The 17353-nt window shown below is 41.9% G+C and overlaps 1 protein-coding gene across 1 annotated transcript in view; it reads left to right on the top strand.

The window, feature by feature from the left end:
* Positions 1-5280, top strand: part of LOC144891090 (extracellular calcium-sensing receptor-like) — a 32414-nt gene extending 27134 nt beyond the window's left edge. Inside the window, exons 4-7 of the mRNA XM_078773475.1 lie at positions 1493-1766; positions 3573-3632; positions 3954-5094; positions 5202-5280. Coding sequence (XP_078629601.1) covers positions 1493-1766; positions 3573-3632; positions 3954-5094; positions 5202-5280 — 1554 coding nt within the window. The remainder of the gene's footprint in view (positions 1-1492; positions 1767-3572; positions 3633-3953; positions 5095-5201) is intronic.
* Positions 5281-17353: the final 12073 nt, after the last annotated feature.

The raw sequence follows: 17353 nt of genomic DNA, 5'->3' as shown, positions 1-17353 counted from the left end.
GTCATTTGGGGACATAAGACTTCCCAAGCACAAGGCTAAGCATTTTTTCTCCAGGTCCTAAGGTCCTCCAGGGTCCTAACAAGGTCCTCCAGGTCCTAACAAGCTCTTGATTGAAACATGTGCATCAATGATAGCTTGTACGGCTGTTCTGACACTTTTATTCTGTTTGAAGGTAGTGACATTTACCATTGCATGGCTCCTGTATTCACAAGGCCGAGAAGGCCACTGTGCATATAGCTGCTTGAACAAGTCATTCATCCAAATGGGGCGGATTATGTTCTGATCAGGCATGCTGTAGGGTGTGCTCCCTGATGTGAACATGGTGTTTCTCACTCTCACCAATACTGAAATTTCCCCCTGCTTTCATAAGGAGAAAGATGCAGTGAATTCAAATTCTGCAGCAAGGACCAAAAGACTCTCCTTTGTGTGTCCTACGTTTTGTCTTTTGTGTTGAATGCTTTGACGTTTCATTTTGTGTGGACAATGGATGACAGAATTTAAGGCTCAGAAGATGTATGTGGTGTGGAGGAGTTATATCTCACTTTGCAAAGCTTTCAAGTCATCACAACTCTCCATGGCCACCTTACAAACATCTGCATTTATACCTGTCATTGAAGATTACAAAAAAAAAACATCACACAACAAAGACTTTACATTTCAGCTTCCTGCTAACTACTGACTCAAATGTTTAAGCATTTCCTTTTGCGTAGAGGATCGATAGGATAATTTAATTCTTAAAGGATGTCCAAGTTGTCTTCACCTAAATCAAATCCATTCGTCCTTGTCACACACCCAACCTGCCCACCAAGTTTCATCCAAATCCGTCAATAACTTTTGAAACATCCTGTTCACAGACAGACGTACAGACAGAGGTGAAAACATAACCTCCATCCACCTTCAGTGGCGGATGTACCAATTGCATCAAACAAGCAGTTATGTTGGGGCATGTAAAAATGTGTGTCCTTTGTATCAAAACGTTATTATTGCAACCTTGGAGGTTCTTTTTAAAAAAAAATTAAATTGTGATTCACAAGTGTCCATCATTTGAGAGATTGAAAGTGGAAAATTCTGTTACATTGACCGACTGCAGGGAAGTGTAAACTGATCAGCTTCATCCTCATGATTTGACGGAGAGAAAGGTTCTTAGGACCTGGAGGAAAAAAACACATGATAGCCGACAAATTCAGCTAGACTTTGGGTTCCATGTGACACCCAAGACTCACAACATTCCTGTGAGCATAGTTTTGGAAGTTCCATTTTTCTTCCCATGTCTGCTTATTCAAACCTCTCTCCCAGACAATTAGTAACTGAATCCCTCTTTGCTTTTTCTTCTCATGTTTGATGACTCAAGTTGTGATGAGGTATTGGAGGCAAAAATAAAAAATTCTTATTTAACAAAGACTTTTAGACACGATATATTCCTATGAAATAAAGTTTGTGCAATTAAGTCTAATTATAGTTTTTAATGAATGTCATCTTCATTTGGAAACAGGTAAGCTATGATTCATCTTGCAAGTGTTTGAGTGACAAATCGCAGTTTCCCTCTTTTGTTCGTACCGAATCAAGTGACCAACACCAAGCCTCAGCACTATCCCACCTTGTGCAAGTTTTCTCTTGGCTCTTTGTTGGTACGATCGCAGTCAATGATGATTATGGTCGACTCGCTGTGGCTCAGTTTGTTGAAGAAGTAGAACAAAACGGTGTTTGCATTGCATTTCAGGGAATTCTTCCAAAGGTTAAAGATGGACGACAAATATCTTTGCTCGGTAAGCAACTTATTAGTAGTAAAATCCGGTTTTAAATGGGTGGTGCGGGGGGTGGGGGGGGTGTTTGACCCCCTAATTTAGGTATTTGCTCTCTTCTCTGAAACTACACACTTTTAATGAAACTTTATCACAACTTTCGTCACCCGTGATGTACCAAAGTTTGTTCATTGCATTCGAAAATTCGGGGTCTAAGGATGTCTACAGGGGGTTGCCCCCCAAAATATGTTTTTTAAGTGTTGTGATTACGTTAGTATGATTTACATGCTGCCCTGTCTCCTAACAACCATTTAAATTTGGTTTAAAATACCTTTAGAAGGTGTAGTATACTGCTTTATTTTAACGGGTGAGTGTGCAGGGATATTGCCCCTATTTTTATGCCTCCGCCGACGAAGCCGCCGGAGGCATTATGTTTTCCGGTTGTCCGTCCGTCCATCCATCCGTCTGTCCGTGATAGGTTTTCGTTCCCCCGATAACTTGAGAACAGCTAAAGGGATCTTCGTCAAACTTGGTGCAGGTATGTCTAATGAGGTAAATATGAACTAATTCGATTTTGGGGTCACGAGGTCAAATGTCAAAGGTCAGAGGTCATGTTAGATAAAAAGATACTGTTACCGCGATAACTTGTGAACCAGTGATGGGATTCTGACCAAATTTGGTACACTTATGTAGAATAATGTAAAGATTAAACTGATTAGATTTTGGGGTCAAGAGGTCAGAGGTCAAGGTCTGTAATAGGTCTATAACTTGAGAACGTCTGAAGTGATCTAATTCAAACTTGGTACAGGTATGTATAATGATGTAAAGATTAAGTGATTCGATTTTGGGGTCATAGGTCAAAGTCTGTAAAAGGTCTATAACTTGAGAACAGCTGAAGTGATAAAAAATTCAAACTGGGTACAAGTATTTATAATGATGTAAAGATTAATGATTATATTTTGGGTTCAAGGGGTCAAAGGTTAAAGGTCAAAGTCTGTAATAGGTCTATAACTTGAGAATGGCTAAAGGGATCTAATTCAAACTTGTTACATATATGTATAATGATGTAGATTTTATCTGATTTGATTTTTGGGTCCTGGGGTCAAAGGTCAGAGGTCATATCAGGTATAAAAGTGAGAACTTGTGAACAGCTGAAGGAATTTAAATTAAAACTTTGTGCAGGTATGTATAATGATGTAAACATTAACTGATGAAATTTTGCGTTCATTAGGTCAAAGGTCAGATGTCATGTCAGGTAAAAATGTGCTAACTTGGGCACAGCTGAATGGATGTAAATCAAACTTGATAAATTTATTATAATGATGCAATAATGTGGGCGGAGGCATATCATTCGACATTGTGACATTAAAGAGTGCTGTTCTAGTTCTTACTTGAATGGAATTTTTTTTTCTCCAACATATTTACGTAATAAGTCACTTGTAACGTTACGCAAATACTGATAATAATTTAGTGTACATAATGTATTTTTCGGGTGTAAATTTTTGTTTGTTACAGTACTGTCTTTACACGATCACAAAACACCATCAAATACATGCACGAATAAATATATACATGTATACAACACACCCAACCAATGTATTATGTATGTATGTATTAAAGATTTGTGTGTTTATGTATATATTAGTGTGTGTGTGTGTGTGTATGTATGTGCGTATGTATATATATGTATGTATGTATTCGTGTGTGTGTGTTTATGTAATTGGATACAAAATCAGATACCTGTTCTGATGCAGCATTTTCAATTAATTTTTTTCTCAAAATAGTAAATTTTAGACAGGCATATAATACTTAATTCTTCCTTGTCCAAAGAAGACTTTCACAGAAGAAGCTTTCTTCATAAAAGAAAAGTTCTTCAGAACCTGCTCCAAGGTCAGTTTAATTATTGTCAGTGTATGAAGTCATTGTTTCAACCACGCATTGTCCTCAGGTGGAAGATTATGGTATGCAACAAAGATTTTCTTTCTCCATAAAGGGGTCACTATATATCAAAAAATAATATCCAAATGCATTCACCAAATTATCTTGCAGAATGTGTTGTTACTTTGACAACAGAAGTTAATGTGATCTCAACAAATTAAAGAAGATAATGGCACTGTGAAATTAAAATGAACATACAGTACATATTTTCAATGCATTAACTGAGCATTATCTGAGCAATAACTTAAACTGATATTTTTACATTTCCCACAGGAAAAGTTATGGAAGAAACAAAAGCAAGTGTCATATTATTATTTACAAGTGAAATAGACCTTTTCCCATTAGCTGAAGAGTTATTGAAACGAAATATGACTGGAAAGACATGGATAGGAAGTGATGCCTGGGTGACAGCACCAGTTCTCAGTAAATCTCACTATGCTCATTTATTTAAGGGAACAATTGGCTTTGTGATGCGCAGAGGAAGGATTCCAGGCTTAGGAGAGTTTCTGGAAAAAATGATTCCTCTATCAAAGACAACAGATGCATTACAGACAGAGAAGTCCAGAAATGTAATAAGTGCATTGAGAGAGCATGGTCTAAGACCAAAATTGCATTGTACTTCAAGTTATAATGTCAGTGCATGTTACGATGGCATTTCAAATAATTATGAGCAATTTCATTCAAGCTTTTTACTCACAAAGACAATTAATGGTATTCCAATCAAGCATCTCAGAACTGAAAAGGAATTTGTTTACATATCAAACCTCTCATTGACGTTGTATGAAAATACCAGAATGAAAGAAGAGATGAAAGGAAATCACAATAGTAGCTATGAGACAACTTTACAGAAAATCAACAACTACCAAACTTTGCATGACATAAAAACTTTCAAAGATTTTGCATTTCGAAAGAAACAAATGCACAAACAATCAACAAGTATTATTCCAGATTCCTATTTCGAAAAACTTTGGAAGAAAATATTTGACTGCACTTGGAATACATTGGACATTTACACAAAGCTCTGTACAGGCAACGAAAACCTTTCCTCAGTTTATAATCCATTCACTGATGTTTCAGAGCTGAGAGTTACGTACAACACATACATGGCTGTGTACATTACAGCATATGGTCTTCATGATCTGCAAACATGTGAGCCTGGTCATGGACCTTTTCTTAACAACTCTTGTGCCAATGTTAGTGAATTCCAAACATGGCAGGTAACGTTTCTATTTTCCTTACTTATATTATACTCACAGATAATCTTGTTCCACAAGGCTCTTGTAAGGGAATTTGTACCCATTAGAGTGTGGAATATTTGGGGAGTTTTCTTGGAATGTCCTTTGGCAGCTTACAGTTTTTCTCGACTGTTTACACACTGGAACTGGTGCTATGAACCCAATGAGCAAAACGTTAAGTTAATGTGCAAAAAGAAAGACAATTTTTTCAAAACTAGAAGCACATTTCACCTGTTTTTCACACAAATTTCAGTCTCATTTAACCATTTTCCAAAACACCTCACAGAATTCTCCTCATTATGCACAATCTTCATAAAGGAAATGTCTTGTTTTCACGTGGAAAACACTGTCATTCAAAACGCTAAACTTCAATTATCAGTTGACATCAGGCAGGCACGTAAGACATCGGCCATTATAAAGCTCGCAGTGTTAGTGTGAGAAATCTCTGAGGATATCCCGGGGACTCAAAAGCTCAGTGGGCTGTCACTGCGTAAGTGATGAGGTTCATTGGTTTGAGTCCTGGGTTGAGTCAGAATTTTTTCACACCAGCCCCACACAGGAATTTACTTCCTGTTTATTAAATTGTTGGATGAGTTCATCTGCAATGCACTTTCATACACATACATACACTCACATTTGGGTTCTACCGAGCAGGCATGTAAGACATTGGCCATTATAAAGCTTGCAGGGTTAGTGTGAGAAATCTCTGAGGAAATTACTTCCTGTTTATTAAACATAGAGATATGTACAGTGCATTCAGAAAGTATTCAGACCCCTTCACTTTTTTCACATTTGTTATGCTGAAATCGTTTAAATTCATTTTTTCCCTCATCAATCTACACTCAATACCCCATAATGACAAGGAGAAAACAGGATTTTAGAAAGTTTTGCATATTTATTTATTTAAAAAAACTGAAATATCACATTGACATAAGTATTCATACCCTTTGCGATGACACTTGAAATTTAGCTTAGGTGCCTCCCATTTCTCTTGATCATCGATGAGATGTTTCTACACCTTGATTGGAGTCCACCTGTGGTAAATTCAATTGATTGGACATGATTTAGAAAGGCACACACCTGTCTATACAAGGTCTCAGCTACCAATGCATATCAGAGTAAAAACCAAGCCATGAGGTCGAAGGAACTGCCTGCAGAGCTCAGAGACAGGATTGTGTCGAAGCACAGATCTGGGAAAGCCTACAAAAAAATCTCTGCTGCATTGAAGGTTCCCAAGAGCACAGTGGCCTCCATAATTCTTAAATGGAAGAAGTTTGGAACAACCAGGACTCTTCCTAGAGCTGGCCGCCCGGCCAAACTGAGCAATTGGGGGAGAAGGGCCTTGGGAAGAGAGGTGACCAAGAACCCGATGGTCACTCTGGCTGAGCTCCAGAGATCCAGTGAGGAGATAGGAGAAACTTCCAGAAGGACAACCATCACTCCACCGATCTGGGCATTAAGGCAGAGTGGCCAGACGGAAGCCTCTCCTCAGTGAAAGACACACGAAAGCCCGCTTGGAGTTTGCAAAAAAGCACCTAAAGGACTCTCAGACTGTGAGGAACACGATTCTGTGGTCTGATGAATCCAAGATTGAACTGTTTGGCTTCCATCTGGCCACTCTGCCATAAAGCCCAGATCGGTGGAGTGTTGCAGTGATGGTTGTCCTTCTGGAAGTACATATATATACTACCGGTCAAAAGTTTTAGAACACCTCAATTTTTTCAGTTTTTTAAATAAAATTTACGCAGTTTAATGTCTCAATGTACTCTGAAATTAAGCATAGAACAAATAAACAATTGGAGATAAAAAAGAAATCATAGAATCATTTTGTTTAACAAAATTTAATTTAAATTTTGAACTCAGCAAAGTAGCCACCTTTTGCAGATATAACCGCCGAACACACTCGTGGCATTCTTTCTGCAATGGAAATCAAATATTGTTCGGGAAGTTCTTCCCAACACTGTTGCAGAAGTTCCCACAAATGTGTTGCACTTGTAGGTTGCTTTGCTTTCACCCTTCTGTCCAGTTCATCCCAAACCAGCTCGATCGGGTTTAGGTCTGGAGACTGTGCTGGCCATTCCATGATTTGAAGCCTACCGTCTTGTTCTTTTCCTCGAAGGTAGTTTTGACAAAGCCTGGACGTATGTTTAGGGTCATTATCTTGCTGTAGGATGAACCCCTGACCAACTAGGCATATACCAGAGGGTATTGCATGGTGCTGCAAAATGCTGTGGTAGCCCTTTTGGTTCAGCATGCCAGTCACTCTGTGCAAGTCACTGACTCTGGATCCAGCAAAAGAGCCCCAGACCATCACGCTTCCTCCTCCATGTTTGACAGTTTAGTGTCACACACTGAGGGACCCATCGTTTCAACAACTCGACGGTGTACAAATACCCTGCATAATGAACCAAAGATTTCAAATTTTGATTAATCGGTCCATAAGACCTTCTTCCAATCTTCAGTAGTCCACTGGTGGTGCTTCATGGCCCAGGCAAGCCTCTTTTTCTTATTTTGCCATCTTAGCAATGGCTTTCTTACTGCCACTCGACCTGTCAAACCTGCAGCTTGAAGTCTTCTCTTCACAGTTGAAACTGAGACTTGCTTACTTCGACCAATGTTAAGCTGTGCTTGAAGCTGTTGTCCTGTGAGCCACCTATCACGCAAGCTGTTGACTCTCAGAAACTTGTCTTCTGATTCTGTTGTGGCTTTGGGTCTGCCAGACCTCTTCCTACCAGAGTTTCCTCCATTTTCCAATATACTACTTCCTGCAGTGCAATATTGTCCAAATAATGCTTCAGAGGGTGTAATAACAGTCTGTTCCAATGCTGCTTTTATACAGACAGGGGGTTTGTAATCAAGTCATCAGCAGAGGTTGGGACACTTGTAGGAATTGTTTGCATCAACTTTCAAGGCTTAATTGACTTACATTGCTGCAGAACAGCTGTAAGTTGTTCACCCATTAATTGTTCCCTGAAGAAGGCCTTTTTTTTTTTACAATATAACTGTGCAATTTACATTATTTTCCCGTTTTTGCTAACCTAAACTTTTTTTTAACCTCAAGCAGTTTACTGCTTTCCTTTGTACCATTTCAGTTTATTCACTGGACATTAAACTGCGTAAATTTCAATAAAAACTGGAAAAATTGAGGTGTTCTAAAACTTTTGACCAGTCGTGTATATACGTATATATATTGGGAAGAACTGTATATATATATTGGGAAGAACTTATATTAGATATATATAGATATATATATGTAGATGTAGATATAGAGATATACAGAGATATATATATATATATATATAGATATATATATGTAGATGTAGATATAGAGATATACAGAGATATATATATATATACGTATATATATATATATATATATATATATATATATATATATATATAATATATATATATATATATATATATATATATATATATACTGTATATATATATATATATATATATATATATATATATATATATATATATATATATATATATATGTATATGTATATATATATATATATATATATATATACCGTATATATATATATATATATATACTGTGTATATATATATATATATATATATATATATATATATATATATATATATATATATATATATAATTTAGGGTGGGCTTCAAAAAATCAAAATGCAGATTTTCTCCGGGACATGGTCTATTTTTGTTCCTTTTGGTGTCAACGGAAACCACACCAAATTTGAATGGAATCCAATAATATTTAGGGGTGCCACATCAGTGATGAATTTTCCCCCATGCAAAAATAGGAATTCCCATTTTTTGGGCTGTATATACACAAAATAAATACATAATTATATATATACATTAAATATAATATTTAAAATAAATATATAGTAAATATACATTAAATAATAATAATATATATTATATATACATTATATATACAATTATACGATAGACAATTATACAAATATAGACAAATATAATACATTAAATAATATATTAAAAATAAATATAATATATTAAAATTTAAATATAATAAATAAATATATAGTTATACAATATATATACATTATAATTAAATTTATACATAAAATATACATTAAATAATAAATATACATAAATACACATTATACATTATATATATAGTTATATACAATATATTATACATACAGTTCAGCTCCAGCGATGTCACTGGAGATTTTGTGCATGTGAAGGTGGATAGTCTTCCAATCCTTGTGTCCAACCAGTACCATGGAATGGAGCAGCTGTTGAATGTTCCCAAGTTACCTGACGGGGGAGGAGAAGCTATGGCAACTGCTGTAGTGGACACACTGAAGAGCTGGAACCTTGTGGGCAAGGTGAAGGCTTTGTCTTTTGACACAACGGCCAGCAATTCAGGTGTTCGTGGAGGGGCTGCTGTCCTCATTGAAAAGAAGCTACAGACTGAACTAATTCATTTGGCTTGCCGCCATCATGCGCACGAAATCATTCTGGGAGATATTTTCACCACTCTTTTCGGTCCTTCATCAGGCCCTGACATCCAGCTTTTTAAGCGGTTTCAGGCGGAGTGGCCGTCCATTGCCCATCACCAACCAAAAAATGGATTCACAGATCCTGATACGGCAGCTGAGTTTGCACAGAACAATGACATGATGGATGAAGCTCTGGAATTTGCTCTTGTGTGTTTGAAAGATCAGCAGCCACGAGATGATTATCGTGAACTCCTAGAACTGACTGTCATCTACATGGGAGGAATCCCACCTCGTGGAATCCGGATCATGGCTCCAGGAGCAATGCACAGAGCCAGATGGATGGCAAAAGCACTATATTCACTACAGGTGTTCATGTTTCGGTCAGAGTTCCACTTGACACTTCGAGAGGCGAGAGAACTCCGAGCCTTCAACATTTTTGTCTGCCTTGTGTATGTACAGGCTTGGTTTCGGGCTCCACAAGCTATTGAGGCTCCCCTGAATGACATTAACCTCTTCAAGAAGTTGGAAAAGTTTGAACAAATCAATCAGAAGATGGCTCAGGCAGCCTTGAAGGCACTTGGCCGCCACACGTGGTACATGAGCCCAGTACTAGTGGCATTTGCATTCTTTGACACCAGAATTGACAAAGAAAGCAAGATCAATATGATTGAAGCATTGAAAAATGACGGTGAAAACCCCTCTCCAAAGAGACCAGCTATCAAACGAGGAACCGCCCTGTCAATCACTGGCCTCATAACAAAACACACCAAGCATTTCTTCAGCATCCTAGGGACCCCAACTGATTGGATGGATAAGGATCCTGGTTCATGGGAGCAAGAAACCAGCTTTCAGGAAGCAAAGAAAGCCGCCAGGGGCTTAGTCGTGGTGAACGACAGGGCAGAAAGGGGTGTCGCATTGATACAAGACTGCAATAAGCTCCTTACAAAGGATGAAGAGCAAAAGCAAGCTCTGCTCCAAGTTGTTGCTGCTCACAGGAAGATGTACCCCGATGCCAAGAAGGCAACAGTGGTGAAACAGGCCCAGAAATAGGAGTTACATTTCTCATTATATTTGGGTTTTTTAATATTATGTGATATGGTGTCTCTTCATTTTATGAACTGAACATTTGGATTGTTATCATTGAATTTGAGTTTTCATAGCAATATAGTGCTATTTGTGCAACTATTGTAACTTGTGTTTGCTAGAATACAAAGAAAGTGAGTGGAGGGTGGATTTTCATAAAACAAAAAACAAACTTCTGGTTTTGCTTTCGATCCATATATAGAAAAGTTTTGTAGACACCTTTAGTTTGAAGGCTGATGTGGCACCCCTAAATAAAATCAGATTGCTTTCATATTTGGTGTCTTTTCATTTTGGAACAAAAGGAACAACATAAAGCTATGTCCCAGTAAATATTTAAAATTTTTATTTTGAGCACCACCCTAATATATATGTATATACGTATATATATATATATATATATATATATATATATATATATATATATATATATATATATATATATATATATATACATATATATATATATATATATATACATATACATATATATATATATATATATATATATATATATATATATATATATATATATATATATATATATATATATATATAGAGATATATATATATATAGATAGATATATAGATAGATATATAGATAAATATAGATAGATAGATATAGATAAATATAGATAGATAGATATAGATATATAGATAGACATATATAGATGTATAGATCGATATATATATATATATATATATATATATATATATATATTGTTACTGATCGCGGTTTTAGATGTTATGATGGGCCGAGCGGATGGTCCAACCGCGACCGTTACAGGATCCCCAATTGGCCCGATTCCACCCGACGTTGACCAGATCGCACCACAGATATTCAATCGGGAAACCTCTAAAGCGACCGAAAGAGAATGAAAAGAGAAGAAGACAGAGTACGGAGGAAGAACAGATTTATTATACACACACAAGCAAAAAGAAAGAGCGACCAAAATTATTTACAGCAATGGATGGAAGAAGCAGTCACACAGTGCATCGTTAGCTTATTCTATTCAATTTACTTAACCCCAGGACAACGAGTAGGACAGACGACATTCACACTTACACGGGGGATATTGCAGGCAGGTAGGGCTTGAGGTGGATTGCTGGAGAGGGAGGCAGGGTCGGAGGCAGCAGCTCTCAATTCCTCGCGTTTTTGGCGGGAAAACCCTCCGTCGCGTATCCGCTGCCGATGCTGTAGACGTCACGCGCTGGCTCGGGCACACCTGCTCCTCTGCTTCTGGTGGAGCCGTCTCCCTCCTTTCAGCGCGTCTCTCCAAAGCTGGTTTCCTCTCCGAGTACCTCCCCTCTTTGGCTTGGAGCGTCTCGCATCTCACCGCTCCTCTCGTATGTCGCCTCTTCGCTCATCTCCCAGGTCATCTGCCGAAGCAGTCCCTTCCAGCCCCTTTTATCACTCGGGGCGGAATCAAGCCGCCGGCTGCGAGGGCACGCCTACCGGGTCGCTAACCGCGGTGCTGGTTGGTCATGCGACCTTCTGGCTCACTCCTCCCCTCTATGACGAGGTGGAGACACGCCTTTCTTCTCCGAGATGAGCACATGGGCAATGGCGGCTTGCGGGATTGAACACCACTCGCACCGCTTTTGAAAGGAACTTTGGAGAGCGGAGATGATTGGGGAAATTGGAAGGGCCTACGCTTATTTCGTTTGGTACAATGCAGAGTCTAGTGGGAAACACATATTTAGCCTACATAAAATAAGGAAATACACTATTTAAAAAGATATATCGTGGCCTGTGTGTAAGTTTCATGGAATTAACTAGGAGGACGGCTGCGACCATTATTTACATTACGAGGGTGTTACACATAACAAAACCATACTTTTTACATTCGTTACACTTCCTCCAAAATTGTTACACTTCTCAAAAACCGTTACACTTCTCAAATTCGTTACACTTCTCAAAACCGTTACACTGCACCCTCCTTTCTTCAGGTCCGACCTCGGGCCTACAAAACTTTAACTTAGTGTGACACGTAGGTGTAATTCCCTCTACAATTAACCTGACCCTGAGTGTGACAATCTTAAAACACAAATAAGTATGTCCCCCTATTGCATTGCACCCTGTCTAACAGACTCAAGCCCACAGCTAACCGAATTACGGAATTATTCTCAAACTATACATTTACGGTGGGGAGCATTATTTACAATGACGTGATTTCTTATTTACAACGCAACCCAGGACCTGTGTTTTTTTTCTTTATTTCTTTTTAGGGAACAAGAAAAAGAAATTCCTGTTGGGAGGGAGGAGACAGCACGCATTGCATCGATGCACCAGTACCAATACCACCAAAGCACCCAAAAGCACCACAAAGCACCAAAAGCACCACAAAGCACCACAACGCACCAAAAGCACCACTCGGTGCACAGTCACCATGGTTCATAATAAACACAACAAAACAACTGGTGGTGGTCTTCTCTTTCTCTGCTGGGCCGATGTTCTTCCCGACGTCTTCTGGCTTCATGCGGCCTACTTGGAAATATAAAAAGCACAAACCATGTCCATTTTTATTTAGGGCAACAGGGGCCAACTAAGGGTGGTCCACCTGTTTGGCATAGGTGCCACCTTACCGAGGTCCGCAAGTAAGATTCCCTGGCCACTATGGCCGGTCTCCAACAGAGGTGCCCTGCCCCAGAACCTGGGGTCCATCAAGTGGTACTTGGCCGCAGAACAGCGGTCCATAAAGTGGTACATCAACGCAATGCATGCTGGTTCTGGGAATCTCGTGCGCACAATGGCCACCTCACGCACGCTCCCCTCGGCACCCAATGGCACACAGGTCCTCAAGTGGGAGACAAAAGGGGGGAAGACAATTGAGCGAGGGGTAAGGTCACAAGGGTACACGTCAATAAGGCAATGCAAGGCGAAATGCGTACAGAGGGCGAAGTGAGAAAGCTCGTCCCTACCGTACGTCACCCCCCTGTCACCTACACTACCCTTGCCCTTACCCCATATGTACAAAATCTACACATTACCAATTCGTCACTACTGTCACGTCTTCCCCATATTTCCCCTATACCAAATTCGTCTCCACAATCCCTCGACTTCAAAATTTGCCATCACCAATTCATCATCAATCCTCATAAGGAGGGAGAGATGGAATTACGCACAATGTCACACCCACGTCATGATGCGTCTCACAATCCAAAACATTTGCATCAAAAATAATTAAACATGGCATGGTGCGGAGTACCTGTCACCTCAGGTGAGTGGATGCAGATGGTGTGAGGAGACTTCAATCCTAACTATCCTCTAAATGACTTTAACACACTTTACACTACCCGGGGTCTCTCCCTGCCAATCCATTGGCCAACTTACACTATGGGTTCTAAAAACCAATTCCCATTGACCAAACTGTGGTGCTTCTCAATTTGGGGTCTCACTCCCCCGATTCATCTCCCGGTGCCTTCGCACAATGTCTGGGCTGTGACGTGTAGCTCTCCCAGCAGGTCTACCCACCTGCACACCTCCACCACTGCAGTTGCCACCCGAGCTTACCTAGCTCCTCACCCTAACCTAACTAACTGGGGACAGCCCCTCCTGGCTCTGTCACCCCACTCGGTGCCCTCTGGCACTGGGCTACCCGGGTCCGTCCTCCGGATCCTCGGGCCCCATCCACAACAACTACTACCGGCTCCCAGAGCCCACCTGCGGCCTCACCTGGCCGACATCCTCACAGTGGTGGAGCGCCCAACCAACTACACACACTAACAGGCTACATGCCCAGCCATTTCCACAACACTAATGCACCCATCCAAAGACCATTCTTTCACCCGCACCACAGATGCCAATATCCAACCACAATTTACCTGTACCCTCTACCTAACACTTACTCTACCTGCCCCGGGTATCCGTGATGGGGGTCCACTCTTCCCCCATTCACACCTTCGCACCATCCACTCCACTCCACAATTTCCACCATACTCACTCCACGACCATCCATTCCAATACTCCATACCATTTATTCCATACACCTGTCCTCCATTCACCTGTCGTTGCACACCTGTGCAATCATACCTGGTGCCACCTGCACCCTCCTTTCTTCCTGGACCATTTGGTCAACACAACACGCAATCACCACTACTCCCTCATACACTGCTCCACACACCTGTTCAGTTGCACACCTGTGCAATCACACCTGTTCAATCACACCTGTTCAATCCTCAAACACACGGCATCATCTCAGCTAACTACTCCCCTCTGAAACTTGCGCTTCCCAGTCGTCCCTTTAAACTATTGCGCTCCCACGTCATTATCATCCATACTAATCTACCTGCGTCCCCACTACAGGTATCAGTCACTAACTAAACTTAACGTTACCTAATGTCATCTTCGCTAGATCCCTACACATGATATATCCTAACCCACCCGGGCTAGTTTTCACTGCCATCAACCCCATAAGCTAGTGCACATTTGCCCCACCTTGTGAGGGATGGCAGAGTTGCCATCCCACCACATCGGGGAGGTCCTACTATCAATTTGGCACACCAAATTCCAACCAATTCAAAAATTTTCCATTTACTGCCAATTCTACCCACTATTATAAATTTCGTATCAAATCACTATCACTATCACTATCACCATCATCACAGTCCACTATATCCTAGCCTCGGTGCGTCGTGACATCATTAAACTCGGTTCGTAAAGCCGAGCAATGAATTCGGGTGGTTTGGTCACCTGCAGGTTGAATCCGTCCGGCTTTCGGTTCAAGGGAGGTGGTTTGGTTGGGCCGAGATTCCACGCACCATCTCGGCGCGGCACCTTGCGGTCCCGGGCCCGATGGCTCAATCTCCCCCGGTCGAAACCCCGTCCCCACGAGGGGGCACCGTTCCGCTTCCTCCCACTCGCCCTTGAACCGGACCGGTCGCCTCGCCCGACAAAGCCTGGACTCGACCGTGCGGGGCGGGGCCAAGCCCGAATCGGCAACGACGCTTCGAAGAGAAGCGACGCAGCATCGATCCGCGCCGGGCCCTGCATCCAACAAAGCACGCTGCGCCCCGAGTGCTCGCATCGGCTATCCGTCGCCCTAACCGCTAACCCGGTTACCGTCGATGCTTCACTTGCATGCTCACACGCATACGCTACCCCTTTCACCCTCACCAAACCCGGCGTTCCAACGCCGTCCGTACATTCCACCAACGCTCTCCCTGTTACACACCACACCTCTCGCGCACACTCTTGCGCACACCTCTCCTCCGTTACGTCCTCCGTAACACTCACCATGGGCGTGCACTCTGGCATCCACCCACTAATGCGCTCACACGGGCTCTCCCACACTCGCGCTACCACCAACTCAGGTGTGCTTCCTCGCACACGTTCCACCACCACCTTACTCTCCGTGTCACACTTCGTACACCCCGACGTGCATTCTCGCTCGCACTCGGTTTCACACTCGCGCTCCGATGTGCCCTCTCGCACCTGCGCCATCACCAACTCAGGTGTGCTTCCTCGCACACGTTCCACCACCACCTTACTCTCCGTGTCACACTTCGTACACCCCGACGTGCATTCTCGCTCGCACTCGGTTTCACACTCGCGCTCCGATGTGCCCTCTCGCACCTGCGCCATCACCAACTCACTATTCGTGTCACACTCCGTACACCCCGACGTGCATTCTCGCTCGCACTCGGTATCACACTCGCGCTTCGTAATACGCTCACCCCTTGACGCACACTTTTTTTCCACACGCGTGCCATTTCCACTCACACGGGACTCTTCACCAACGCCCGGATGCTTCCTCGATCCCAAGCGCGCGAAAATTCTTTTGTCGCCAAACATCCTCTTACAAAATCTCCCCGCACAATACACAGCACGTCTCACTTTCGGGGTTCTTCTTCCTCCCTGCACCAAAACCTGCAAACTTCCATTTGGATTAGCGAGTACATCATCATGATTTGAGCAGGGACTTTGTACATTTTCCATTTCTCCATGCAATTCCCGGGCTACCTCCGTCATCTCTTCAATTTCAATGCCCACTTCCGCTTTTTCTTTACTCACCTCGACGACCGTTGGCTTTAATAAAACACCCTCCTCTACCTCAGCGGTCGCCGGCTTTTCCAAACCCCGTGTCGCGATTTCTACCCCCGTCATTGTACCCGTGCTTTCCTCCGCTTCGCTCAACCAGCGCTTTTCGACCCGCTTTACCTCGTCGTGCACCCGTGGGACCCTTTCGCCCAACTTGCGGTCTCTGTCCCTCTGCTCCCTTTCCTCCCTATCGGCCCTCATTCCGTTCGTCATTACTTCCATTTTTGCCATCATTTCAATCATAAAGACTCGCATGTACTCTGGCATCTCTGGCTCGGCTGCCGCGACCATGGGCGTGGCTAAATTTGGTGCCGCAACAACCATGTGCGCGAGGACGCCATCTTGTGCGCCTGATGCCCCTTCAACCACATTGCCAATGTTCTCCTCCTCTTTTTCATCCACATAGTCCTGGGTTACCCCTAACCCGTCTATCTCCCCCACCGACATCCGATCGCCTTGATTGTCCATGGCGCGATCTCAAAATTCGGGTTTTATAAAACAACAAAATTTCGGCAGCTCGTAATTTTGACCAAATTTTTTCTAGACGTTTTAAAAATTTGGTTCGGGCCTCGAATCCCACTCCCAGACACCAATTGTTACTGCCAATAGTACAATTGGTGTCCAAAATTTGGGCTAAATAAATTTAGTCCCAGGTTCGAATCCCAACTCCTGACTACCAATTGTTACTGATCGCGGTTTTAGATGTTATGATGGGCCGAGCGGATGGTCCAACCGCGACCGTTACAGGATCCCCAATTGGCCCGATTCCACCCGACGTTGACCAGATCGCACCACAGATATTCAATCGGGAAACCTCTAAAGCGACCAAAAGAGAATGAAAAGAGAAGAAGACAGAGTAC

The sequence above is a fragment of the Myxine glutinosa genome, chromosome 3 (genome assembly GCF_964187855.1).
Source record: "Myxine glutinosa chromosome 3, kmMyxGlut1.1, whole genome shotgun sequence".
Taxonomy (NCBI): Eukaryota; Metazoa; Chordata; class Myxini; order Myxiniformes; family Myxinidae; genus Myxine; species Myxine glutinosa.
Note: the sequence above shows the minus strand (reverse complement) of the source record. Positions and strands in the feature narration are given on the sequence as shown.